A 27557-nucleotide genomic window follows, 5' to 3' on the forward strand; every position below is an offset into this window, starting at 1 on the left:
TGAGCTCTGTCTAGCTGACCCCGTGCATGAAACTAGTAGCTTTTCTCTGAAATGCTTCCAACCAGTGACCTTCCTAACAAGCTGAATTCAGCTTCCACAACCTCTCTCCTACACCTCCTTATGTCATCAATATGTACCACAACCACAGGCTTCTTCCCACACTTACTAGAAGTTTGTTTAGCAGTTTGCAAGATAGCTGAGGAAGTGGTATCTCAGAACCATCTATGTTTCTAGTGACCAAACTCCAAACTACCCCAGTCTGCCTCTCTCTCAAATCTGTAGCCCCATTGCCTAGAGCCACGTCCTTGGTGCAGGAGGGACAATCAGCCTCCTCTATCTCAGTCAGAAGAAATATGTCCCTCCATTCCACCTAGGTCTCTTCCTTTCACGAGACCGGCTTCCTCAAGTGGAAAAATCAGGAAAGAAATTCTGGGTGGACTTGTTCTACAGTGTCCCTACATACCAGAACTTTAAATAGTTGTCTCTCTCTCCCTGCTCTTACAGTCCACACTCTGCCCTCAGGATGTTGTGTTCTGAAAAACTTGAATTCATGACTTACCTCTGGATTCTGTGGAATATTTGGTTTTGCTTCCTACAGTCATTTACCTTTTGAAACAACCATGTCATATTTTTCAGTTAACTCATTTAATAATCAAAACAACCCTGTAAAATTTTACTTCCTCACTTGTTCTAACAACTTTGTTGCTTTGCTTACGGTCCATCCCCGATCTGCCAAATTTAATATGCAGTCATGACATTTCAAGGACTTTATTTTTAATCTTACTTGGAAAATAAAATTTTGACTAACTGAACTTACTTCCCCATACAGGAATATCTTTGCTTTCTGCCTTCATCACAATGGAAGCCATAGTCATGGTCACAGGAATGGCATCGAAGTATGAGGAATGTGGAGCCAGAGTTAATATTGCTGCTTCTGCTGGTAAAGCCTGTCTGCCCTTTACATTTATCCAATGGAATCCTCCAGCAAACCACATTGTTCTCATGATTGCTTTCAGCAAAAAGTCCACTACTCTGTAAACAATTTAGATAATGGTTACATTACTTCAGTAATGTAAAAGTGTTACAAAAATTGTTTTTAAATCAACGTGTTGTGTATATTCAAGAAATTAAAGCTTTAAACAGTTAAAACACAAATTTTCAATATCACATCAAGATATACAAAGCAAATATACTTAAAACAATACATTATATCTGTTTTTACTGTTCATTTGCTATTCCATTTGTATCAAGCCTTTTCTTACTTAGCTTACATGAAAATTTTGATAATCAATGGAAATGTTTTTATTGATTTGTATGTATATGGTGAAATTGATGTTTACTGACATTTATCAATAAAAATCTAATCCTGCCAAACCTAAGTATTCTGTTTTATTGAACCAGAAACATTTATTAAAGTTATTTTGTTCTCATTTTCTGAACATATGTAAGCCATTTTCAAACCAACAGCATCTAGTTCAGTTATATTTTATTTAATTCCTGAGTATTTTAGGCATCTTTCTTACACAGAAATCCCCAATTTTGAAGCAATGAACACTACCTGATTTTGATTTTGACCACTAAGAAAACCATCACTGGGTATAGACCTTTAAGATTATTAAGAATATTTTCTATAAAATGTCATCTTGACTTTAGCAGAGACCTTAATTTAAAAATTACATAACTGTTGGTGGTTTCCTAATCTTTCCAGAAAACCTTCTTTGCAGTAAGGAGAAATAGATATTTATGGAAATAATGCAAGTTAAAGAATATTAAAATGACACTGCAAAAATTGTGCTTCACAAAACCAAGTTAAATCCCCCTCTTCCTCTGCAATCTAAGGGCCAACTGATAATTCAGATATGTATTCAGTCAATTCACATATTTTTAACTTCTCATTAGGGAAAAATGTGTAACTGATAGATTTTACACTTGCTATAGATTTGCCTTTGCCATATTAAAAAGAAAACTGTCTAGTACTGTCAGGTTATTCCAGGACTTCTCTCCTTGAAGCTGCTAAGTTATATAATAGTTATCTATTTATTGTACCGCAGTGTATGCTTTACCAAATCAATGAATGCATTGACTCACTTTCGCCACCAGGAGAGGGGCCTTTCCAGTTCTCTCTCAGCAGATCCCATTGAAGCAATGAATGCAAAAGGCCAGGCCAGTAACATCATAAAAGCAGCAAAAAAGAGTCGGATGGGGAACAAAGTCAAGGTCATGAAGGCAATCTGCAAAACCCAAACAATTTTATTTTAATAATATGTAATCTAGATTGATGGGAAAAAAGTTTACTATTTTAAGAAACACTTAAAAAGAACAACCAACAAGGTGTCAGTTGTTTTTGCTGATCCAGACTAACACAGCTACCACTCTGAAACTTAAAAAGAATGTTAGTTAAAAAAAAAAATTTCCATGCGTAAGGGTGAACTCTTAACTATTTTTTTCCTTAAATAAAATTTGAGACAAAAAGGGTCAATCATTTGAAAAATAAAAAATATACTTTTGTTATTACATGAAAAATATATTATATATTACACACAAAGTTACACTAAAAGTACATTGTGATGGGATCCCCAGGGTGCAGCCTGGGACTGTGGCACAACTGTGCCACCTTAACTCTCCAGCCAGGGCTCTCTCTCACAATGCTTTGCTAGTGACAAGCAGCGAACCCCTCCAGGCACTGTTATTTCTCAGCACAACAGCATGTGGAGCCCCACACCCAGCTAGATTGCATGAACCACTCATGAAATCACACAGAGAAAGGCACCAGAGAAATCCCCCGAGCTCCCAGCCTTGTACCTCAGGTTATACCGTCTTGCGCTGTTCAAGTCCCTTTCTTGAGTAATGCAACTTTATTAATTGGTTCACCACTTCATCAATGGAAAGTAGAGATAAACAGTAAAACAAGTTTACTGATTACAAAAGACAGATTTTACGTGATTACAAGTGATACGCAAAAAGTCAGAGTGGCTACCAAAAGAAAAGAAAAGAAAATATAAGTATGCAGTCTGAACCTTAACCCTTATCACACTAGACAGTATTTAGATCAAGCAATGTTCTCACCCAACTGGATCTTACAGTCCTTAATATACAGGTTTGTCTCTTAAACGTGGACCAGTCTCCTCTGTTGGAGTCTTCAGTCTTCTGAGCGTCCTTGTTGCTTGCAGCGTAGGTAGGCAGAAGAGAAAAGGCAAAGCATGGGGCCATTGTGTTCTGTTTTATACCCTTAGTCCATGTGCTTGGAGAAGAGAAGTCCAGGGATATCTGGTGGGCATTGCAAGGTTGAGCAATTCCCCTGGTGTGACGTTGGGCAAGTGAGTCACTGCATTGTAGCTCCCTTGTTGGACAATGGCTTTTGACAGTTGTTCAACACCAGCCCGGGCATTGGTTATCCCCCTGGTTACTGTCTTTGGGAAGCTAGTATCTGGGCTCTTCCCAAACGCACAACACATTTTAGTGACCATCATACAACACAATTCTCATAACTTCATATGCATTAACGATATATATTAGATGGAACAATGGGTTTCAGCAGATCATAACCTTTCCCCTGATACCTCACATAGCATCATAGACTTTAAGGTCAGAAGAGACCATTATGATCATCTAATCTGACCTCCTGCACAACACAGGCCACAGAATCTCACCCACCCACTCCTGTAACAAACCCCTAACCTATGTCTAAGCTACTGAAGTCCTCAAGTCGTGGTTTATAGACTTCAAGATGCAGAGAATCCTCCAGCAAGCGACTCGTGCCTCATGCTGCAGAGGAAAGTGAAAAACCCCCAGGGCTTCTGACAATCTGTCCTGGAGGAAAATTCCTTCCCAACCCCAAATATGGCGATCATATGGCGAGCTGTTTTTAAGGTCAGGCTTGACAAAGCCCTGGCTGGGATGATTTAATTGGGGATTGTCCTGCTTTGAGCAGGGGGTTGGACTAGATGACCTCCTGAGGTCCCTTCCAACCCTGATATTCTATGATTCTATGATCAGCTAAACCCTGAGCATGTGGGCAAGACTCACTAGCCAGACACCCAGGAAAGAATTCTCTGTAGGAACTCAGATCCCATCCCATCTAACATCCCATCACAGGCCATTGGGCATATCTACCGCTAATAGTCAAAGATCAATTAATTGCCAAAATTAGGCTATCCCATCATATCATCCCTTCCATAAACTTATCACGCTTAGTCTTGAAGCCAGATACGTCTTTTCCCCCCACTGCTTCCCTTGGAAGGCTGTTCCAGAACTTCACTCCTCTGATGGTTATAAACCTTTGTCTAATTTCAAGTCTAAACTTCCTGATGGCCAGTTTATATCCATTTGTTCTTGTTTCCACATTGGTGCTCAGTTTAAATAATTATTTTCCTTCCTATTAAACCCTGGATTTGTGCTGGAAATGGCCCACCTTGATTATCATACACATTGTAAGGAGAGTGATCACTTTAGATAAACTATTACCAGCAGGAGAATGGGGTGGGGGGAGAGAAAACCTTTTGTAGTGGTAAACACCCATTTTTTCATGGTTTGTATGTATAAGAACATCTTCTGTATTTTCCACAGTATGTATCCAATGAAGTGAGCTGTAGCTCACGAAAGCTTATGCTCAAATAAATTGGTTACTCTCTAAGGTGCCACAAGTACTCCTTTTCTTTTTGCGAATACAGACTAACATGGCTGTTACTCTGAAACCTTTCCCTCCATGGTATTTATGCCTCTGATATATTTATAGAGAGCAATCATATCTCCTTTCAGCCTTCTTTTGGTTAGACTAAACAAGCCAAGCTCCTTGAGTCTCCTTTCACAAGACAGGTTTTCCATTCCTTGGATCATCCTAATAGCCCTTCTCTGTACCTGTTCCAGTTTGAATTCATGGGAAAACATGGGAGACCAGAACTGCACACAATATTACAGATGACGTCTCATCAGTGCCTTGTATAACGGTACTAACAGCTCCTTATGTCTACGGGAAATACCTTGCCTGATGCATCCCAAGAGCGCATTAGCTTTTTTCACGGCCATATCACATTGGTGGCTCACAGTCATCCTGTGATCAACCAGTACTCCAAGGTCTTTCTCCTCCTCTGTTACTCCCAAGTGATCTGTCCCCAGTTTATAACAAAAATTAGAACAACGCTTCCTCAGCTCCCGTCCCCTAATGCCCCTACTCTACTTGCACTACACTGATGACATCTTCATCATCTGGACCCATGGAAAAGAAGCCCATGAGGAATTCCACCATGATTTCAATTTCCATCCCACCATCAACCTCAGCCTGAAGATCCACTTCCTGGACACTACAGTGCTCATAAGCGATGGTCACATAAACACCACCCTATACCGGAAACCTACTGACCGCTATACTTACGTACATGCCTCCAGCTTTCATCCAGACCACATCACACGATCCATTGTCTACAGCCAAGCTCTATGATACAACCGCATTTGCTCCAACCCCTCAGACAGAGCAAACACCTACAAGATCTCTATCAAGCGTTCTTACAACTACAATACCCACCTGCTGAAATGAAGAAACAGATTGACAGAGTCAGAAGAGTACCCAGAAGTCACCTACTGCAGGACAGGCCCAACAAAGAAAGTAACAGAACACCACTAGCCGGCACCTACAGCCCCCAACTAAAACCTCTCCAACGTATCATCAAGGATCTACAACCTATCCTGAAGGATGACCCATCACTCTCACGGATCTTGGGAGACAGGCCAGTCCTTGCTTACAGACAGCCCTCCAACCTGAAGCAAATACTCACCAGCAACCACACATCACACAACAGAACCACTAACCCAGGAACCTATCCTTGCAACAAAGCCCGTTGCCAACTGTGTCCACATATCTATTCAGGGGACACCATCATAGGGCCTAATCACATCAGCCACACTATCAGAGGCTCGTTCACTTGCACATCTACCAATGTGATATACGCCATCATGTGCCAGCAATGCCCCTCTGCCATGTACATTGGTCAAACTGGACAGTCTCTACGTAAAAGAATAAATGGACACAAATCAGATGTCAAGAATTATAACATTCAAAAACCAGTTGGAGAACACTTCAATCTCTTTGGTCACTCGATTACAGACCTAAAAGTTGCAATTCTTCAACAAAAAAACTTCAAAAACAGACTCCAACGAGAGACTGCTGAATTGGAATTAATTTGCAAACTGGATACAACTAACTTAGGCTTGAATAGAGATTGGGAGTGGATGGGTCATTACACAAAGTAAAACTATTTCCCCATGTTTATTCCCCACCTCCATCCCCCACTGTTCCTCAGACGTTCTTGTCAACTGCTGGAAATGGCCCACCTTGATTATCATTACAAAAGGTTCCCTCCCCCCCCGGCTCTCCTGCTGGTAATAGCTCACCTTCAGTGATCACTCTCTTGTTACAGTGTGTATGATAACACCCATTTTTTCATGTTCTGTGTGTATATAAATCTCCCCACTGTATTTTCCACTGAATACATCCGATGAAGTGAGCTGTAGCTCATGAAAGCTTATGCTCAAATAAATTTGTTAGTCTCTACGGTGCCACAAGTACTCCTTTTCTTTTTGAGAATACAGACTTAACACGGCTGCTACTCTGAAACCTGGGTTTACAGAAAAACATTTAGTTAAAACTGTGTATGTCAATTTAGTTAAACTGGTATGAGCCCATTGTATGGTCACTCTTAAATGATCTTAAGAGCATCCACACAGGAGGATTATGTTAATTTAACTAAACTGACTCAGAAGAAAAAAAAAAAAAAGGTGCAATTTCTTCCATTTAATTTGGAAAAACGAAATTATCTTACTGGAAGGCATTTGAATCTACCTCCAAAGACTCTCTCCTGCTTTGAAGGTACTCAGAATGCCTGAGACAGCCACTGATGAGGTCAGAAATGCACTGCAGGCATTCATATGCCAAGTTTACTGTTTAAAGACAAACACTACACTCTCTGCAAAGCTGCTGGTGGGTGTTTTCCAAGAACACCACAAATGGAGAAAAATTGCCACAGTGAAGAAGTGCATTTATACCTGCTAACAAGAGGGTAAATTATCAAGCAGTGGAATATCATCCAAAACTACCCTTGACTATCAGGCATGGATTGGTCTTGGATCACACCAGTTATGTATGAAATACCATGTGTCCCAAATCAATCATGCAGATAATCAAATGCTCATTTGCAAGACCAGATTCTCACCGCCCTGCAAATGTTTGGCCAGCAATCTGCCTTGTACAGAGATGTACGAGTGTAGCATGGACAAAGAGCAGTGGTGTCCTAAACGGAGATGATGATGATGGCAACGACTGATGAATAAATATTTTCATGTCAAATATGTCAAAGCTACCTTCCCTAGGATTACCAAAGATTTTTTTTTTATTTAAGCAACATATTGCTTAAATAAAAATCAGTAAGTTGATTTTTAAATATTTTCTTGAATATATATCTACATAATTGTTCTAGATTTGTCAAGTTTGGCACCATTATGTTCCTAGAAGAAAGGGCTTTTAAATTATACCAAACAACCTATTTCCGATTAGAAGATTTCCGGCAACTGGAGGACCTGGAGCTCAGAGCCAGGAGTTTGGTGGCAGCAAGTACACTGCACACTGCAGAAGATAACGCCACTGAAATTATGATTCTGTAGATTTTTACTCAAATGACAAATCCCTCACCTTTCTATCACTAACTTGTCCATGGAATTACACATGCCTGTTTCCTTGGACTAGCTACTCCTCTTAGCTGCTCTACATACTGATTGACAGGTCTGTAGTCGTTATGTATTGTTCAGAAAACTGCCTTAAAAACAGCAGACAAGTAGTAAGAGAGAAATGTATTCGGACAAAATTACAAAGGTGCCTGTTTTCTCCACAAGGCACTCAAAGTCTGCAATGCTTAGAGCACTGTGGCGTGGATTTAAAAGTTCCGACACTCTTGATAACATATGAAGGAATCAGTAATAGTTTCACTTGATAGAATTTGCAGTTTTCAGTTTGCTTTTTTAAAACATCAAATTATATAAAAAATACATTAAAAGCGTTTTACAGTTGTGAAGTCAAGTACACAAAATATCCTTGTCTGTATGCCTTCTAATATGGTCTTTAAATGATTACATACTATTTTTCCTCACAGTAACCCTGCCTCATTCAGTGCACAAGATGGATGGATGGCACTCAGCAGGAGTATAGAGAAAGAAGCTATTGTCTGCCAAATGTTTGTCTCATTTGTTGTGAAAACTGGAAAGTGAAAACTAGGATGGGTGGGCCTAGGCCTGTCAAAAACTAAAGGCCACTCCCTCAATTGAGGTGGGAGAAAGAGGGAACCACAAAGCCCAGGCCACAGCTGAGTTTAAGGGACAAAAACTAAGAAACTAGGGACAGGAATCGAAGTCAAAGGGCCAAAACAAGGGATCCAGAGTGGAATTCTAAGCAGAGAACCCTGGACAGTGCCCACTGCTCCTAAAAGGCGTTCAAGGAGCCAGTGGACACTGCCAAGAGAAACTGCCCAAAACACAAAGGACAATGGATCGAAAATAGGGCCCAAAGTTGCAGAACCCTCCCAACCCCTCCATGAAGTTTCCTTCTCCTGGTCTTGTTGACGGTCATATTGGCCATTGCCAAGAAGTTGAGAACAAGGAGGTCTCACGACTTTATGGAGTCATGGATGGTGTGTACACATACAAGAAGGTGAGGGGAAGACAATTCAGCTAGAACCTCAGCAGAAGGTTCTGGAGAAGCCAGAAGAGGGGTTGCAGCTTAACGTACTCTACAGAAGTGTGTGCCAGTGTAATGTCTAATGACTGTAACTCACCCATTTTCCCCTTTCCTTGTTCTATTTCCCTTAATGCAAAATAAATAAAAGGAGCAGGTCCTCAAGGAATCCATTTTGAAGCCCTTGGAGGAGAGGAAGTTGATCAGGAACAGTCAACATGGATTCACCAAGGGAAAGTCATGCCTGATTAACCTGATTGCCTTCTATGACGAGATAACTGGCTCTGTGGATATGGGGAAAGCAGTGGATGTGATATCTTGACTTTAGCAAAGCTTTTGATACCGTCTCCCACAGTACTCTTGACAGCAAGTTAAAAAAGTATGGATTGGATGAATGAACTATAAAGTGGATAGAAAGCTGGCTAGATTGTCAGGCTCAACGGGTAGTGATCAATGGCTCGAAGTCTAGTTGCCAGCCAATATCAAGCGGAGTGCACCAGGGGTTGGTCCTGGGGCCAGTTTTGTTCAACATCTTGATCAGTGATCTGGATGATGGAGTTAGTTGCACCCTCAACAAGTTTGCAGATGACACTAAGCGGGGGGAGGTAGATATGCTGGAGCATAGGGATACGGTCCAGAGTGACCTAAAGAAATTGGAGGGTTAGGCCAAAAGGAATCTGATGAGGTTCAACTAGGACAAGTGCAGAGTCCTGCACTTAGGAAGAATCCCATGCACCACTGCAGGCTGGAGACCGAGTGGCTAAGCAGCAGTTCTGCAGAAAAGGACCTGGGGATTACAGTGGACGAGAAGCTGGATCTGAGTCAGCAGTGTGCCCCTGTTGCCAAGAAGGCCAACGGTATACTGGGTTGTATTAGTAGGCGCATTGCCAGCAGATTGAATCATAGAATATCAGGGTTGGAAGGGACCTCGGGAGGTCATCTAGTCCAACCCCCTGCTCAAAGCAGGACCGATCCCCAATTAAATCATCCCAGCCAGGGCTCTGTCAAGCCTGACCTTAAAAAACTTCTAAGGAAGGAGATTCCACCACTTCCCTAGGTAACCCATTCCAGTGTTTCACCACCCTCCTAGTGAAAAAGTTTTTCCTAATATCCAACCTAAATCTCCCCCACTGCAACTTGAGACCATTACTCCTTGTTCTGTCATCTACTACCACTGAGAACAGTCTAGATCCATCCTCTTTGGAACCCCCTTTCAGGGACTTGAAAGCAGCTATCAAATCCCCCCTCATTCTTCTCTTCCGTAGACTAAACATCCCCAGTTCCCTCAGCCTCTCCTCATAACTCATGTGTTCCAGTCCCCTAATCATTTTTGCTGAGGGAAGTGATTATTCCCCTTTATTCCACACCTGGAGTACTGCATCCAGTTTTGGTCCCCCCACTGCAGAAGGGATGTGGACAAATTAGAGAGAGTCCAGCGGAGTGCAACAAAAATTATTACAGGGCTGGGGCACACGTCTTACAAGGAGAGGCTGAGGGAACTGGGGTTATTTAGTCTGCAGAAGAGAAGAGTGAGGCGGGATTTGATAGTAACCTTCAACTACCTGAAGACGGGTTCCAAAGAGGATGGAGCTAGGTTTTTCTCAGTGGTGGCAGATGACAGAACAAGAAGCAATGGTCTCAAGTTGCAGTGGGGCAGATCTAGGTTGGATATTAGGAAACACTATTTCACTAGGAGGTTGGTGACGCACAGGAATGGGTTACTAGGTGTTGGAATCTCCATGGTGTTGATGGAGTTGGTATTGGAATCTCCATCTAGGTGTTGGAATCTCCATCCTTAGAGGTTTTTAAGGCCCAGCTTGACAAAACCTTGGCTGGGATGATTTAGTTGGTGTTGGTCCTGCTTTGAGCAGGGGATTGGACTAGATGACCTCCTGAGGTCTCTTCCAACCCTAATATTCTATGAAAAACTGTAAGCTTGTACTTTGCTTCCTTACTTTAGGATCCATTAGGGTCTGTTACTACAAGTGTTTCATGTGCAAACCTCCGTTCACTGACATTGTGGTGCAAGCCTTGTAACAACTATGCCACTATCACGTTTTGGGGATCACCCAGAACAGGGGGTTCTGTTACCACCTGCCTTCTAACATTGGACGTCTTAATGCTAAGCTGCTGTGGTTCACCATTCTGACACCAGTAGCCAGCCTACAAGCATAATGGTCCCACCCTGGCTTCCACCACCATAGTTACTTCTTTCAGGGTGACCTCAACAATCCCTTCTGGTCCCGAGTCCCCCCCAAACCTGTCTCTGCATTCTTAACTACCAGATACTCAGACTTTTTCCCTTTGGTTCATCCTCAAAGGTGTGAAACCTGCCTTCAACTATCAGTTCACTTTGGCATGCACACACACTCCACACAGTTTGCACAACAGAGACCAGCTTGAGTTAAAAATAAACAAAAAGTTTATTTAACAGAAAAATCACAGAATCAAAGATGAAATGGTACGGAAAAGCAAACACATACAAGTTATACAGAAAATAAACAAAGATGCAATCTCAGGCTTTACATATTACCTGTTTCTAATACAAGTTACCTATTGTCTCTGAACAGTTTCCCAGTGTGCCCTCTGACCTAGAGGGGATCAGTGGTGCAATCCTAATATTTGACATGCAGGTATTCCACCCCTGCAAGTGTGGCCAAGCACATACGGATCCTGCGAGGTCACATTGTGAGGAGGATGCTGTTTTTCCTCTATAAGATGGCATCCTCCATACAGCTCCATGGAGGATGCCATTCTGTTTTTGTATCAAATCATGCCACATGGAGGGCACTACCTCACTGTGCAGCAAAAGTGCCAGTAAGCCATTCCCCGACAGCACAGGAGAGGATCCAGTATTTCATGGACAGCATCTAGCTTAAATATTGGCGCTCAGTTTCTGGATAGCCTTCACATCAAGTGCCCTCTCTTTTAATAGGGTTTGCAGGGTTGTTGTTTTTTTTTTCTCCTTTTCCTCGCACACACATTCCATGGTAATTCATGGTTACACAGAGCTGGGCAGGTTTCCCAGGCTGAGGGGTTCTTTTCAGTTTCAAGTTGTTCTAGTGTTTTCCAATTAACTTTAATGGCTTAGCATTTTCTCTTTCTAGCTGCACAATGCTAGGTGCTTGGAGCCAGTTTTGTATAAACACTTAGGCAGGGAGGTGCCCTCCCTGCCTAAGGTGCCCTCCCTGCCTGACTGCCTCACTACACTGCTGTGAGGTGATACTGTAGTTTCACTATAGTTACAGTTTTCGCCACACATATACATGCATGCACGCACTCATAACTACAACGTGTCTACGTATCTCGTAATGACCATCAAGTTTATGGCATTACAAGCTTTCACAAATAAACTTAACTCAACTCAACATATTTTAATACACAATAATTTTGTCTATAACCAATTGGCTCAATTGCTTATTTTTTAGCAGCTGAGACCCCCCGTTTTCTCTCTGGGGTGTATGGACCCTGATTGTCAAAACCAGGGTCTCCTTCTCGCTGCAAAACGGGCAACTGTCAGAAGACTTCATGAACCATGTCAGCCATGCACCCGAGCTCATGACTCCATAGAGCGCTGTAGGACTACAGTGGAGTACAGACTGGCCCTCCGCAGGTGGCAGCAGGTCCCACCACTTGGTTCGGAGTACAAACGCATAGAGATGTTCCTGGGGTATGGTTCAGTGAAAGACCAGCTGGATGTCATTTCAGCTTGCTCAAGTGGTGCATCAAAGGCATTCAGCGGAGTGAAAGAGGGGCTCAGAGGGCAACACCGAATGACGAGCTCTGGAGCATCAAAAGTGAGAGATGGGTGGGGAATGCCTTCTTGCAGGACCTACTCAAGATAAGTGAAAGAGGCAGGGGACCAGGCTACTCTCACCTCCTGAAACACGACAGGGTACAGAAGGGATGGGTAACCCAATGCACTGGCCAAGTGCCACAAGGTTCACCCAGTCCCTCCGACCATAGTCCTAGTCTCCGATTCTGGTGATGCCAGCTAGAGCCATCTTTCAGTGCACCAAGGGGGACTCCACCATCTATACGCCAAAGTGTGTGTTTTGTAACAGGGGGTCTGTGAGGAGGTCTTCCCTGTCAGTGACGACTACAGACCTGTTCACTGAAAATAGTTTCCAGGTCCTGAGAAAAGACTAGCAACTCAGAGGTCTCGAGGGAGACCTCTCAGGAGGAGATTAAAGAGCTGGGAGTGACATTGGAGCCCTCAGAGGCGGTGGAGGAAGGCATTCCATGCACCATAAAAGAATCTCTGAAGGGCCTCAAAGCAGAAAGTGTGGACCTGGCTGTAGATCCAGATCATGGCCTACGCATCCTTCCCTAGAGGGAGGCTCAAGAACCTCCAATGGTTCCCCAGACAGAACTCCAGGATCATACTCTGGAGCTGGCTAGGGTCCCTGGGGGAAGGCTGTCAATTTTGAACTAGTAGCAGCGCATGGACAGGACCAGCTGGTTAATAACCAGCACCCTCCAACAAAGGGAAAGGTACTGGAGTAGCCCCGTCCATTTCCGCAGACAGTCAGACAATTTTCCACAGTGGGAAGTGATTAGTGGCAGAAAAGTGACCACCAAGAGAGTGGCAGAGTAAACGAAGGAAGGGCTTAATGGTACTGGCATACAGTTGGTCGCAGAGCAGGCAGTCTGAAAGCACTTCTTGACTGAAGATGTCAGGCTCGGTCAGGGTCCAGCTGACCTTTATCAAACACTCCTCAGAAGTACACATCACCTGGAGGAATCTGAACACCAGGAGAATGTCCATGAGATACCCTGATCCACCATGTCAAACGCCATCTTCTGATCAAAGGAGAGGTGGGCAAGTGACAGACCATCCCTACACACCACATGAAGGTGATCCTATACTAGATAGAGATTACTGAAGACGATCTGGCCCAGAAAAGCATAGGTCTGGTTGGAGTGGACCATGTCTGCCCACACGGACTTCAGCCTTAGTGACACAGCCTTCAATGTGATCTTGCAATCTGTGCTTAGTAGCAATATCAAATGCCAATTCCTCAGGTCATCAAGGTCCCCCTTCTTTGGCAGCAGGGTGAACATGACAGGTCCAAGACAACATATCCCAGTACATGTGGCAGAACTCCACCCTCAGCCTACCAACACCCATAGATTTATTGGTGGGCATCAGACAAAGGGTTTCCAAAAGTGAGAGAAAGCTCCAACCAGTCCCTGTCACCTACACTGACCATACGGATTTTACCCCACAGGACTCTGTAAGCATCAACATCGGTCAGATGTGGGGAGAGGTTAGCACAGAAAGTGCTCAACCTTTCACACATCACTACTGTGCCAACCCCTGCCATGAAATGTGATTTTTGGCACTGCTCTTACTCTCCAGGGTATAGAAAAAGTGGGAATCAGAATCCATCTCCTGAAAGAGTTGGATACAAAACTGAACAAAAGTACCTTTGGCCCGTGGTCATTTAGAGCCCAGATTCCACCCTGCTTCTCCCGACACACTCTGCCCTGGGGATCCATCCGTCTGCAAGCAGCCAGGTGCCTCTCCAGCTCCAAAACCTCCCATTCCAAATGCTCTATCACAAAACCACTCCTCCAATTGGCTCCCTGGGTGTAGTTGTGGCGGAAGAGTCAGGCACCTACCTTCCCCACATCCCACCACCTCTGTATCTAGGGAAAGATGTGCCTCTGCCCCCACAAGGCCAGCCAAAATTCCCAGAATGATGCCATGAAAGCCATGGCTTCCAGCAGGCTGTTGCTGAAATGCCAGTTGGCTGGCCCTGGCTGCTCAGGAGTCAAAGAGACTGTCACAACCACCAGGTGGTGGTCCAAGAAGAGAGCCTTGCTGATGCTGGAGAAGTGGCCCCACAAGATGTTAAAACAGGAGACGTAGATGTGGCCTTGCTGCAAATGGCATGATAGAGACTCCTCCACCCAGCCAAACTGGTAGAGTTGTCTGGACCAGGAAGTAATGGTCAATTATCTTCATGAGAATATCCACAGTGGTCTGGCACTTCTATCTCCCAACACGGTCCAGCATGTTCAGGGTGGAGTTAAATTCCCCACCTAGGACCAGAGACTTGCAAGGATCCAAGATGCTGAGGAAGGTGGACGCCTGCTAATAGAATCACACCCACTTCAGGTCCAGTACCAGAGTAAATGAGGTTGATCCCCCCCCACCCAGATCCAGAGATGCAGCAGGTGACCTAGCACATCAGCAGCCCCCAGCACCTCAGGCCATCGGTCTAGGGAGAACAAAGTTGTCCAGGACACCTGAAAATTCGATGAGTGTACAGCCTGTCCCCCCATCTCCAGCCACCATCTGGCTTCAGTAGCTGGATTGGCAACAGTCTTCTGCGGAATGATCACAGGATCACAGAGTACCCCCACACCAAAAGGTCTAGAGTAATTGGCACCTGCAAAGACTCAGGGTATGCCATCAAATGGCTCTTCTTTGGTAAGGACATGGGCAGGAACAAACAGATCTGCATTTTATCAAACAGCAGCATGGAACCTCTTTCACCATCAGACTCCTTGACTCCAACCTCACAGCAGGAATGACCTTTATCTAGGGATAACCCTCAGGAAAATACATTTCAAAGGGTGACTGAACCAAAAAAAGCAATGGGCAAAACAAAAAAGGTATCTGTCTGTCCATGTCTCTCCTTTTCACCTAGGATGACAAAATAAACAGCTGTTGGACTTTGGGAGAAGACCCTCCCCTGAGAGTGTCATCAGCAGTGTTACTGGGAAAACGTGGTAAAAGACTTGAACCAAGTCTAGTTTGTTAAGTTAGTACTAGGAAGCGTTTTATCTTTACTTCTCTTGTAGCCATTTCTAAATGTAATGCCTTATACTTGTACTAACTCAAAACTTTCTTGTAGTTAAATAAACTTGTTTTATTCTTTAATTAAAATTAATCCAGTGTTGTGAGTTGTCTGGGAACGTCATTTAAAAGTAGCAGACTGTTGTACATTGATTCCTTAGAGATGCAATGGACTAAGGTTCCAGGAGAGGGTTGGACAGTGCAGAATACATGTTTTGGGGGGAAATCTGGGAATGGGTTGGGGTCATTCCACAACTGATAACCAAGACTGGTGGAAGCCAGAGTGTGACTGATGTATGGCTGGCAGGATGCAGCTATACACAGACACTCAGGGTGTTACCTGCAAGGTTGGGAGCTACAGCAGCAAAGAATTGTGAGGTGCCCCAGTTTGCAGAGAAAGGGTGACACAGCCCCTCCTTGGTCTGGATTGCACCCTGGAGTGCCATAAAGGGGAAGGGTCAGGAATGAGCTTGGGGTCCACAGCGGCCATACTGCTGAGGGCAGCACCATCAATCACAGGAATTAGAGGGACAGAGTCAGGGGCTCTTCCACAACACCAGGCGTGGGCATCACACTGGACTCGGTGCCTGCAGCCTTGGTAGTAGGTGTTATGGTTACTGGGTTAGGACCCCTGAGCTCTGGCAGCACCCCCAGAGCTGGTGGAAAGGACAGAAGGGTGAGGGGGAGCCTCAGCTGACAGCAGAGCAGCAGCAGTAGTAACCACTGCTGCAGAAGGAGCCTTCTGGGCAGGCTCTTCCCTTTTATTCTGTCATGGTCCTTCTTGCTGACTGAGAGGGCTCCATTGGTGGTCGCAGTTTTGACAGTGGAGCCCCAGTCTGTGCTTTCCGCAGCCTTCCTGGTGGAGATGACGACACTGGAAAAGGTGTTGGTGGTAGACCTGGGGGGTAGATGGCGCAGAGAGCCAAAGTGGAGTGACGACAGCGGCCAAGGATTGCCCCGCAGCACCTCCCTTCCCTCCACAAACAAAGCTGCTGGAGCAGAAGCCTCACCCAGGGCTGTTTCCAGGTCCACCATCAAGTTCGGGTGAGGGGAAACAGCCACCAGAGGCGGGGAGGGGAAGAGGCTAACCACTCCTCCCCACTAGCCTGCATATTCGTAAGGAAGGCATAAATGCAAAGTTAATCAAACAAATGTTAGGGAATAGGGAATACAGCAAACATTATGTGGGGAAAGATGATAGACTCCGGCTGCACTCGGAGTGAGAGAGCATATATAAGCAGAAAAGCACAGTGGATGGGGAAGGGAGAAACAAGCACAGGCATGCACAAATACACAGGAAAACTGGGCTAGGAAAGGCAATGAGCAACAAACAGCAGGAGAGAGGCGATCACAAGAGACACCACACAAGATCTGCAGGAGCAGCGAACCAAAGGGTGGGGGCGGGGGGGGACCCATGCGAGATAGACAGATGGGAGCACTGAACCACAAAGAGGCAGGGGACCCATGGAAGCAGCAAACTGCAAAGGTGGGGGGGGGGACCCACATGAGACAGACAGTCAGAATCAGAGAGCTGCAAAGGGGACAGATCTCCCTGAGACAGACAGATGGGAGCAGCAAGTCACAAGGTTGGGAAGGGGGACCCATGCAAAATGGGTGAGAACAGCAAAACACAAAGTGGGGAGCGGAGGCTGGTAGTCAGGCAGAAGGAGGCCCACCAGCTCAGTGTAGGCTAACAGAAGAAAGCGGTGGAAAGTTCAAGGGGGAGCACATGTACCCACATGCATTTTGCAAGGAAGCAGGAAGTTATGCTGCTACAGCTCCAGGCAGCTGGAGGCATGCGGTCGGTCAGCAGAAACAGTTGGGGAGTGGATGGGGTGGAGAGAGAGCTCCACACTACTTCCTCTCCCTCCCAGCAACAGCTAAGCAGAAGCCATGCAACACCACCACCATCAGTCTCCTCCTCTAGCACCAGCAGGAACAGGACATCCCACCCACGAGCCATAAGAAGGTAGAGAATAAGGCCAGAGGTTTAAGAAAGAAAAAGTTGGTTAAAACATCTGCATCCACCCTAAATTGAAATCTGTCCTTGTCAGTGCCTCACAGTTCTATGTCATTCTGAGAAAGTCACTTAAGCCAAAAACTTTTCCACAGGTGGCATCATCTGATGATTGTTTAACTTGGGACATCTTGGGGCCTAATTCGCAGAAGGGCTGAGCACTCATATCTACCACTGAGGTACCTGTGAGCTGTATTTTGAACATATAAAATGCTATTAAAAACCCCCCTAAATACTATGAAAAAAATCAAGCCCAAGGCATGTCAGCTTGCGCACCCAAAAGTAAACACTTTATGATCTTGGCAAAGACTCCCATCTTTAAATTGGGAAAAACACCTAGAGCTCCTTGAAAGTTTTTTGTCAAAATGCTTTTCTGACCAAAAAATGCCCTTTTTCAAAACCAAAATTTTCTTTGAGACAAATTTCAGTTTTGCCAACCTATTTCAATTTTCCACTGGGAAAATAGAAATGATGGCTCCCTGCCTGAATTGCTGTTGTCAATTTCTCTTTCTTCCAGTGAAATGGACGCAAGATTTCCAGGAGGGCTAGCTCTGGGAGAGAGAGGGGGCAGAACACCAGGGCACTCTGCCTTGCCTTGCCTCCCCACCTCCTCTCCAGCTTTGGGAGAGGAAAAGAAACCAGGTGGCCTGCCTCTCTTTCCCCAGGCCTAAGGAGGAGGTGGGGAGTCAAAGTGCTGAAGTGCTCTGCCTCTTCAGCAGCTCAGTGGAAGGCTCTTGTCAATTTAACAAGGGAAATTGGCAACAGCCTGGGGGGAGAGGCAGCCAGAAAATTCTGGTTCCGCTCTCCCTAATCAAAATTTTGCTTTAAATCCCTTTCTGTGAAAACAGTTCACATTTTCAGCATTATTCAAATGCATTTTTTTTTTTAAAAATGCAAGATTTTTCACAGATTCCCTTTTTCAGCCCAGCTTTAAAAACAACAGCTTACCTGACAGGGGTATTGTGAAGATTAGTTAACTAATGTTTGTGAAAACTCAGATGTTAGTGACGAATGCTTTAGGAAGAAAAGGCCATAAGAAAATTAATTTAGTGTACAGTTTGAACAGCAGATCATTAATAAAGCCTGAAGCCACACACTGAATGACAAGGATAAAAGTAATATTGAATAGCTATTCATTCAGAGAGCACCATCCGTCTTATGACCTGAATGAGACAGGGGTCCAGTGGAAAAAGACAGTAAGCAGTCATGTTATTAAAAGATGTATGCTCACAAGGCCACTGAATTAAAGTTGCATAGGCTACCTTAGTTCTGGCATTTACTTACTTCTGAATTCTTGACTTTTCCATTTGAAAAAACATTATACTTGCACCCAGGAGGATAAAGGAGGGATATATAATTTCTTAGGAAATTAAGAATATCTCCTTTCAAAATTCTGCTAGGAGCAACCAAACAAATTCATTACTTCCAATGATGATATTTTGTTACCATGTAGTTACAATAACAAAACAAAATCACTATTTTCATGATCTATTCACTTTCATGTCATAATGACCCACCTGCTGCATGGATAGCTCACAGCTTTTTAGTGAATAAACACCATATCCTTAACTTAAAAAAAAAAAAAAAAAAAAGGCTTACCCAAGAAAGAACTTGCAAACATTCAAAGTGTTACCACAGTCTATAGCTTATGAAAAGGCAATTCTCCCACCTATCCTTCTCAAATCATACAATCCCTCCCAATCTAGAAAAAGGTCATTTTTAATTTGGAAACATTTGTTTCTTGTCATTGTTTTCTTGTCTCAAGATGTTTTTGCATGCAAAAGAATACATACATTATCCATGCACTCAGGGAAATTTATGAGCAATGTGGTAGGCAATAACATAGCCCCTCACGAATATGAAAACCAAACGATGATGAAACGTATTTATTTCACTGCGTTAAAACTTGCACCTCCAAGGCACGGCTGACAAACGTATAAAAAAATTCTTACTTGCACAGAACTCCTGTGAATATAAACTTGCACACACACACACAAGACTTTTTGCCTAAGAAAAGATTTGGTGAATTATGTTTGCTTTCAAATTTCCCCCTTAGTCCTTTTATCGTGCAGTTCACGTAAACGAGATGTTTCTAGCAAGTCTTTCCTCCGGGAGCTCGCACTGGGGCCAGCGCAGTGCAGAGGATTTGCCGAGCAGCAGGGGCTTTGGTGAGCCAGGCGGGGTCCCGCGGGGAAGGCGGCAACGCTTTGGGCGGGCAGCATGTCAGCGGCTCAGCCGGGCCATGCGCCCTGTGACCCGGCGGGGCCCCGCAGGGCAGCAGCGGGGATCCCCGCCCCAGCGCGGCCAGACAGGCACAGGCACGCCGGCGGGCGGGAGAAGCGGGCACCCACCTTGGCTTTCTGCAGGGCGCTGGGACGCAGCTGGTGCACGAAGGGGCTCCGCGGCGGCGGCGGGGGCGGGCCGCGCTCTCTGCCGCCCGCCGCGCAGCATCCCCGGCCGCGGCTGCTCAGCCTCATCGCAGGGTAGGGCGCGCACGACGACCGGGCTGGTCCTGGCGGGGGCGCGGCAGAGCGGGGAGCGCGGTGGACGATGCTACGCAGCCCAGAACCCGGCGGCGGCGGCGGCGGCAGCAGGAGGATGCGCGACCCGGATCGGACCAACGCCGCCGCTCGCCTGCCCCGCCCTCCAGGGGACCCGCGCATGCGCCTGGACGCCAAGGAGGCTGCGGCTGAGCTGCTCTCTATGCGTGGGGGAGGCAGCTCGGGACACCCGCCGGGAATCGAGAGGAGGGACCCCCCCCGCAACTCTCGGACCCTGCCCCACCCCCCAGCAGCCGCCCCCCGCAACACCCAGACCCAGCTCACATCATCCCCAGACCCAGCCCCCACCCCGCAGCACCCGGACTCCGCCCGCATCAGCCGCCCCCACACCCCGCAGCACCCGGACTCAGCCCGCATCAGCCCTCCCTCCCGCAACTCTCGGACCGAACACGCCCCGCCACATCACCTCCGCCCCGCAACTTCCCGACCCAGCCTGCACCAGCCTTCCCGCAACTCCTGGACCCACCCCCACATCAGCCTCCTCCCCAACTCCTCCAGAATCGCCCCCCAAATCGCTCCCAGGAAAAAACCCCACAACCCCATTGGAACCAACTCCTGGGAAACAAAACCCAAACCCACCCCTGGAACAGTCTCCATGACCCCAAAACAAAACCCTAACCCCCACTGGAAGACAGCCTCCCCCCAACAAAACTTTAGCCACACCCCTAATAGCGGCCAATGAGAAGCCCTACTTTGCCGCGGCTGACGGGGCTCTGTTCCTAATGGTACATAAGCTGCATCATGTCTTGTGCTGGCTGGCAAAGGTGGTTTTGATCGAGCTGTGCATGCATCTCAGTATCTGCTGATTTGAAAGGCCACCAGGTTGCCGCAATAAAATCATCCAAATTTCATAAAGAAATTTGTAGCCCAGAAAGTCAGCTATTGCAGATTCAAGATTTATTGTTGCTATAGCCTTTCAAAAGTGGCCCAATCTGCAAAAAATCACCAAGGTTGGTAATGCTGCCAGCTGGGGTCTATGGGATTGGCTTCCCCTTCTTAGGGGCTCAAATGCCTTCTGGGCTGTTTCTAAACTTTTGGCTGTACAGGTCAGATTGGGGGGAAAGTGGCGATCTTCTCTCAAATGTCATCAATGGTAGCACTAAAATGAGACACCATTCACAGTAGATCCGGTCACAGCTGGCCTTACCATAAGTTGAACTGAGGCGGCCGCCTCAGGTGCCAGACTGTGTGGGGGCACCTCTAGGACCCAGAGTGTAGAAAATTGTGTTTGCTGCTGGTGCATTTGTATTCTCTCTGCTCTAGATACACACAGCTGGTGGAGTGCTCTGTTGGAGGAAGGAGGGCACAAGAGACATAACAGGCAGGCAGGAGAAAAGTTAAGAGGGAATAAGAGAAAGCAGCAGGAGCTGCAGGGAGAGAGAGAGGAGGAGGAGTCTCTTATGTACCTCTCTAGCACCCCCAGGAGCCTGATTAACACCAGCTTCTCAGAGAGTAACCTACTTGAGGAGACCAGGCAGTCAACTGAAGTAGTAGGAGCCAATTAGGCCCTTAAGAAGCTGATATCTTCCCTCACTCAGGCCCTGCTACCAGCCTGCTTATTTGTTCCCTTCAATTGAGTGTTGAGAGCCACTATACCTGGCACAGAACAGCAGTCATGAGTAAAAGAAGAAAACGCCCCACTGAGGCAGCATTCCGAAAAAGAAAGCAAGCAAAGGAAGCTTTTCTATCTAAGCAGGAAGGAGCTCTCCTGAGATACAAATGTTCATGGTGAGCCTTCCTGCCCTAGTGATGATGTGAGTGGTGAGGAGATGCCTGATCATCCAGTTAGTCAGAGTGCAGGTACGGCAGCATCCATATCTCCATCTCAAATGGATGTAACCATACACATTCCTGAAGAAAAGTGTAGATCAGAGAAGAATGTGGTGGAGGCACAAGAAACAGCTGCTGCTGAGTTTAGTTCCTTAAGTCTAGATGATCCAGGACTGTGGACCCACTTGAGCAGTAGCCTGAGCGACTTCCTTGTACTGCATGGGCCACAGCAAGTGAAAAACTTCATGTTCCCCAAAGACAATGAAAATAGAAGTTTCCATCCAACACATTACTGGCATGCAATCCCTAATGGTGACAAAGTGGAGAAGCCATGGCTTATGTACTCAAAAACCCAGAATGCTGCATACTGTTTTTGTTGCAAACTCTTCCAGTCTAATGTTCCAGCCATATTGGGTTCTACAGGAATAAAGGACTGGAAAAATCTGGCTAGAAATCTGGCATGCCATAAGAAGGTAGCAAATCACCACAGAGCATTCCATAGCTGGAAAGAGCTTGAGATGAGACTAAGGTTAAAGGCCACTGTCAAGGTTCCTTCCCCACTCTGAACTCTAGGGTACAGATGTGGGGACCTGCATGAAAACCCCCTAAGCTTATTTTTACCAGCTGAGGTTAAAACTTCCCCAAGGTACAAACTATCTTCCTTTTTCCCTGGGACTTTATTGCTGCCACCACCAAGCGTCTAACATACATAACCAGGAAAGAGCCTGCTTGGAAACGTCTTTCCCCCCAAAATCCTCCCCAAACCCTACACCCCCTTTCCTTGGGAAGCCTTGATAAAAATCCTTACCAATTTGCATAGGTGAACACAGACCCAAACCCTTGGATTTTAAGAACAATGAAAAAAGCAATCAGGTTCTTAAAAAAAAGAATTTTAATTGAAGAAAAAAAGTAAAAGAATCACCTCTGTAAAATCAGGATGGTAAATACCTTACAGGGTAATTAGATTCAAAACATAGAGAATCCCTCTAGGCAAAACCTTAAGTTACAAAAAGACACAAAAACAGGAATATCCATTCCATTCAGCACAGCTTATTTTCTCAGCCATTTAAAGAACTCAGAATCTAATGCATATCTAGGTAGATTACTTACTAAGTTCTAAGACTCCATTTCTGTTCTGTTCCCGGCAAAAGCATCACACAGACAGAGAGAAACTTTATTTCTCCCCCCCGGCTCCAGCTTTGAAAGTATCTTGTCTCCTCATTGGTCATTTTGGTCAGGTGCCAGTGAGGTTATCCTAGCTTCTTAACCCTTTACAGGTGAAAGGGTTTTTCCTCTGGCCAGGAGGGATTTTAAAGGTATTTACCCTTCCCTTTATATTTATGACACGCCCCACAAATCACAGATAGGGTGAAACGCTTTCTGTGATTTCTTCCTGGAGCTCTAGGAGAAAACAGAGTTAATAAGACACATGCACCTCTAAATATACTACCAAGTACATAAAGACTAACAATATTTTCCACATCTCAAGGACGATTTTAACCAGTTGATTCTGGGAAACTTTCACGGGAGAGTGCATCAGCCACTTTGTTAGAAGCTCCTGAGATGTGTTGGATGTCGAAATCAAAATCTTGGAGAGCTAAACTCCACCGAATAAGTTTTTTGTTATTTCCCATGGCGGTATGAAGCCACCGTAGCGCAGCATGGTCGGTTTGCAGGTGGAAACGCCGTCCCCAAACACATGGGCGTAGCTTTTCCGGAGCGTAGACAATGGCATAACATTCTTTTTCACTGACTGACCAATTGCTTTCCCTCTCAGACAGTTTCTTGCTGAGAAACACTACAGGGTGGAATTCTTGATCTGGTCCTTCCTGCATTAAAACTGCTCCCACACCACGCTCGGACGCATATGTGGTTACTAGGAACGGTTTGTCAAAGTCTGGGGCCCTTAGCACAGGGTCAGACATGAGTGTCGCTTTAAGCTGGTTAAAGGCCTTCTGACACTCTTCAGTCCACTGAACGGCATTTGGCTGTTTCTTTTTGGTTAGGTCTGTCAGTGGGACGGCGATTTGGCTGTATTGCTGTGCAAATCGCCTGTAATAACCGGCCAAGCCTCAGAAGGACTGGACCTGTTTCTTTGACTTTGGGACAGGCCACTTTTGGATAGCATCCACTTCGGCTTGTAGGAGGTTGATAGTTCCTGGACCCACCTGGTGTCCAAGGTAAGTCACTCGGTTTAAGCCTATTTGACACTTCTTAGCCTTAACAGTTAGTCCTGCCTCCCTTATGCGCTCAAAGACTTTTTGTAGATGTTCCAGGTGTTCTGCCCAGGAATCCAAAATATGGCCACATCGTCAAGGTAGGCAACTTCATATTCTCCTAATCCCGCTAGGAGACCATCTACAAGACTTTGGAAGGTGGCGGGTGTATTCCGCAGCCCGAAAGGAAGTACGTTAAATTCATACAGCCCGACATGTGTGGTGAAGGCTGACCTTTCCTTGGCGGATTCATCTAGCGGTACCTGCCAGTACCGCTTGGTTAAGTCCAAGGTAGAGATGAACTGGGCCCGTCCCAATTTCTCTAATAGTTCATCTGTGCGTGGCATTGGATAGTTGTCTGGGTGAGTGACAGCATTTAGCTTATGGTAGTCCACACAAAAATGTATCTCCCCATCTAGTCTGAGAACTAGAACCACTGGAGATGCCCATGCACTGCCAGAGGGGCAGATTACACCCATCTGTAACATATCCTGGATCTCCTGTTCTATAGCAGTTTTAGCTTGAGGAGACACCCAGTAAGGTTGGACTTTAATTGGTGAGCATTATCTGTGTCAATGGAGTGGTATGCCTGTTCAGTCAGTCCTGGGCTGACTGAGAATGTTAGTGCATAGCTAGTGCTCAGCTCCTTGATCTGCTCTCGCTGCATATGCCCAAGGGTCATGGAGAGGTTCACCTCTTCCATGCCACCAGCACTTGTCCCTTCGTAATGGACACCTTCAGGCCACTCAGCATCATCTCCTCCCTGGGCTGTAAACTGACAAACCTTTAATTCTCTGGAATAAAAGAGCTTTAGAGAATTAATATGGTATATCTTAGGCTTTCGGTTGGAGGTGGAGAATGCTATGAGATAATTAACAGCTCCCAGGTGCTCCTGAACCATGAATGGCCCTTCCCACGACACTTCCATTTTATGGGCCTGGAGCGCCTTTAAAACCATGACCTCGTCCCCTACTTCGAAGGAACGCTCTCTGGCATGTTTATCATACCAGGCTTTTTGCTCTTTTTGAGCATCCTGTATGTTTTCTTTAGCAAGGGCTACAGAGGTTCGGAGGGTGTTTTGTATGTTGGTTACAAAGTCCAGAATGTTAGTTCCTGGAGAAGGTGTAAACCCCTCCCATTGCTGTTTCACCAACTGTAATGGCCCCTTAACCTCGTGGCCATATATAAGTTCAAATGGTGAAAACCCTAAACTGGGATGTGGTACAGCTCTGTAGGCAAAGAGCAACTGCTGCAACACTAGGTCCCAATCACTGGAGTGCTCATTTACGAATTTACGTATCATGGCCCCCAAAGTTCCATTAAACTTCTCCACCATGCCATTTGTTTGATGGTGGTAAGGAGTGGCGACCACGTGATTTACCCCATGAGCTTCCCAAAGGCTTTCCATAGTTCCTGCCAGGAAATTAGTTCCTGCGTCTGTGAGGATGTTGGAGGGCCAGCCTACCCTGGCAAAAATGTCTGCTAGTGCCTGCCACACACTTTTAGTCCTGATGTTGCTTAAAGCTACTGCTTCCGGCCATCGGGTGGCAAAATCCATGAAAGTCAGTATGTACTGCTTTCCTCTGGGTGTCTTTTTCGGAAAAGGACCCAGAATATCCACAGCTACTCGCTGAAATGGAACCTCAATGATGGGGAGTGGCTGGAGAGGGGCTTTGACCCGGTCTTGGGGTTTTCCCACTTTTTGGCATACCTCACAAGACTGGACATAGGTAGAAACATCCTTGTCCATTCCCTCCCAGTGGAATGACCTCCCCAAACGGTCTTTGGTCCTGTTCACCCCAGCATGGCCACTAGGGTGATCGTGGGCTAAGATCAAGAGCTTTACCCGGTACTTAGTTGAAACTACCAAGTGTCTCTGAGGATGCCAGTCTTCCTGGTGTCCACCAGAAAGAGTTTCCTTGTATAAAAGTCCTCTTTCTACAACAAACCTGGATCGATTAGAAGAGCTGGGAGGCGGTGGGTTGCTCCGTGCCACTGTCCAAGCTCTCTGGAGGCTTTTATCTGCTTCGTGTTCGGTCTGGAACTGTTCTCTTGATGCTGGAGACATCAGTTCCTCATTGGATTGTGGACCTAGGTATGGTTCCTCTGGAAGCAATGTAGGGGATGGGGCTGTTTCCGTTGACTGTGAACCGCTCTCCGCTGGTGCACTATGTTGGGGTTCAGGCTCCGGCTGAGCCTCTGGTGTAGGGTTATCGGCTGCTGCCGGTTCAGGTTTGCTGGGGCCCTCTGGTGTTGGGGTTGCAAGTACTGGATTCAGTGCTGGCAATGGGTCTGGTGCTGGTTGTTCTGCCGGTTCCGGTTCTGTGACTGGCTCTGTCTGTCTCTCTGGGACTGGATCCACTACTGCTGTTGCAGACGTTGGCCTGCGGTCCGAGTCCATCACCTCTGACCGGGTCCTGGTAGAAGTTTCCAGAACAGAGCTCGGCATGACGGCTGGTTTAGCCTGGCTGCGGGTGACCATTCCCACCCTTTTGGCTGACTTCACACGATTCGCCAAGTTTTCCCCCAACACCATGGGGATGGGATAATCATCATAGACTGCAAAAGTCCACGTTCCTGACCAGCCCTGGTACTGGATAGGCAACTTGGCTGTAGGCAAATTGAAAGAGTTGGACTTGAAGGGTTGAATCGTCACTTGGATCTCTGGGTCAATTAAATTGGGGTCCACTAAGGAAGCATGGATAGCCGACACTTGTGCTCCGGTGTCCCTCCACGCAGTGAGCTTCTTCCCGCCCACACTCACAGTTTCCTCCGCTCCAAGCTTATCTGGGAGGTATCTGGGCCTGAGGACCTCTGGTGTGATTCCGGTGCAATGAACTGTAATCTGTTGGGGTTCTTGGGGCAGCTGGCCTTTACATGCCCCGGCTCGTTACATTTAAAACATCATCCAGCTGACGGGTCACTGGGGCGAGGTGGGTTGCTGCAGAGCGGTGTGGCGGGACGATAAGGTGTCTGGAGGGTTCCTTGGGGGGTAGTTGGGGCCTTGGGCTGCCCCCGGTAGTAGGATGTGGTCTGAGGTTGTCCCTTCTGGTCTCCGCTCCAACTGCGACCAGTTTTTTTCTTTTCTGCCACCTCCACGCATTTGACTCCAATCTCCCCCACCTCGATTACAGTTTTGGGCTTCCCATCTAGGATGTATCTTTCTATTTCCTCAGGAACCCCCTCTAAGAACTGCTCCATTTCCATTAGGAAGGGCAAATCTTCTGGAGATTTAACACTTGCTCCTGATATCCAGGCATCCCAATGTTTCACAATGTGGTAGGCATGTCGGGTAAATGACACGTCTGGTTTCCACCTTACAGCTCTGAACCGCCGACGGGAATGCTCGGGTGTTAGCCCCATTCTGACTCTCGCCTTGGTTTTAAACAGTTCGTACTGGTTCACATGTTCCTTAGGCATTTCAGCCGCCACCTCAGCTAAGGGTCCACTGAGCTGCGGCCTCAGCTCT

General features: G+C 46.1%; 1 protein-coding gene across 6 annotated transcripts in view; it reads right to left on the reverse strand.

Moving 5' to 3' along the window:
• The window catches only part of LPCAT1 (lysophosphatidylcholine acyltransferase 1), a 184050-nt gene extending 161039 nt beyond the window's left edge, over positions 1-23011 (reverse strand). For 2 of the 6 annotated variants that reach the window (XM_037893385.2, XM_043540300.1), the window contains exons 1-3: positions 19893-20219; positions 2089-2231; positions 818-1032 (exon numbers count right to left, since the gene is read on the reverse strand). In XM_037893385.2, the coding sequence (XP_037749313.1) occupies positions 818-1032; positions 2089-2231; positions 19893-20204 (670 nt within the window). In that variant the 5' untranslated portion in view covers positions 20205-20219. Of the gene's footprint in view, positions 1-817; positions 1033-2088; positions 2232-19058; positions 19392-19493; positions 19867-19892; positions 20452-22982 lie in introns of those variants that run through there. The other 4 variants (XM_043540303.1, XM_037893384.2, XM_043540302.1 and 1 more) reach the window with 4 other exon arrangements.
• Positions 23012-27557: the final 4546 nt, after the last annotated feature.

This window comes from Chelonia mydas, chromosome 2 (assembly GCF_015237465.2).
Source record: "Chelonia mydas isolate rCheMyd1 chromosome 2, rCheMyd1.pri.v2, whole genome shotgun sequence".
Lineage (NCBI taxonomy): Eukaryota > Metazoa > Chordata > Testudines > Cheloniidae > Chelonia > Chelonia mydas.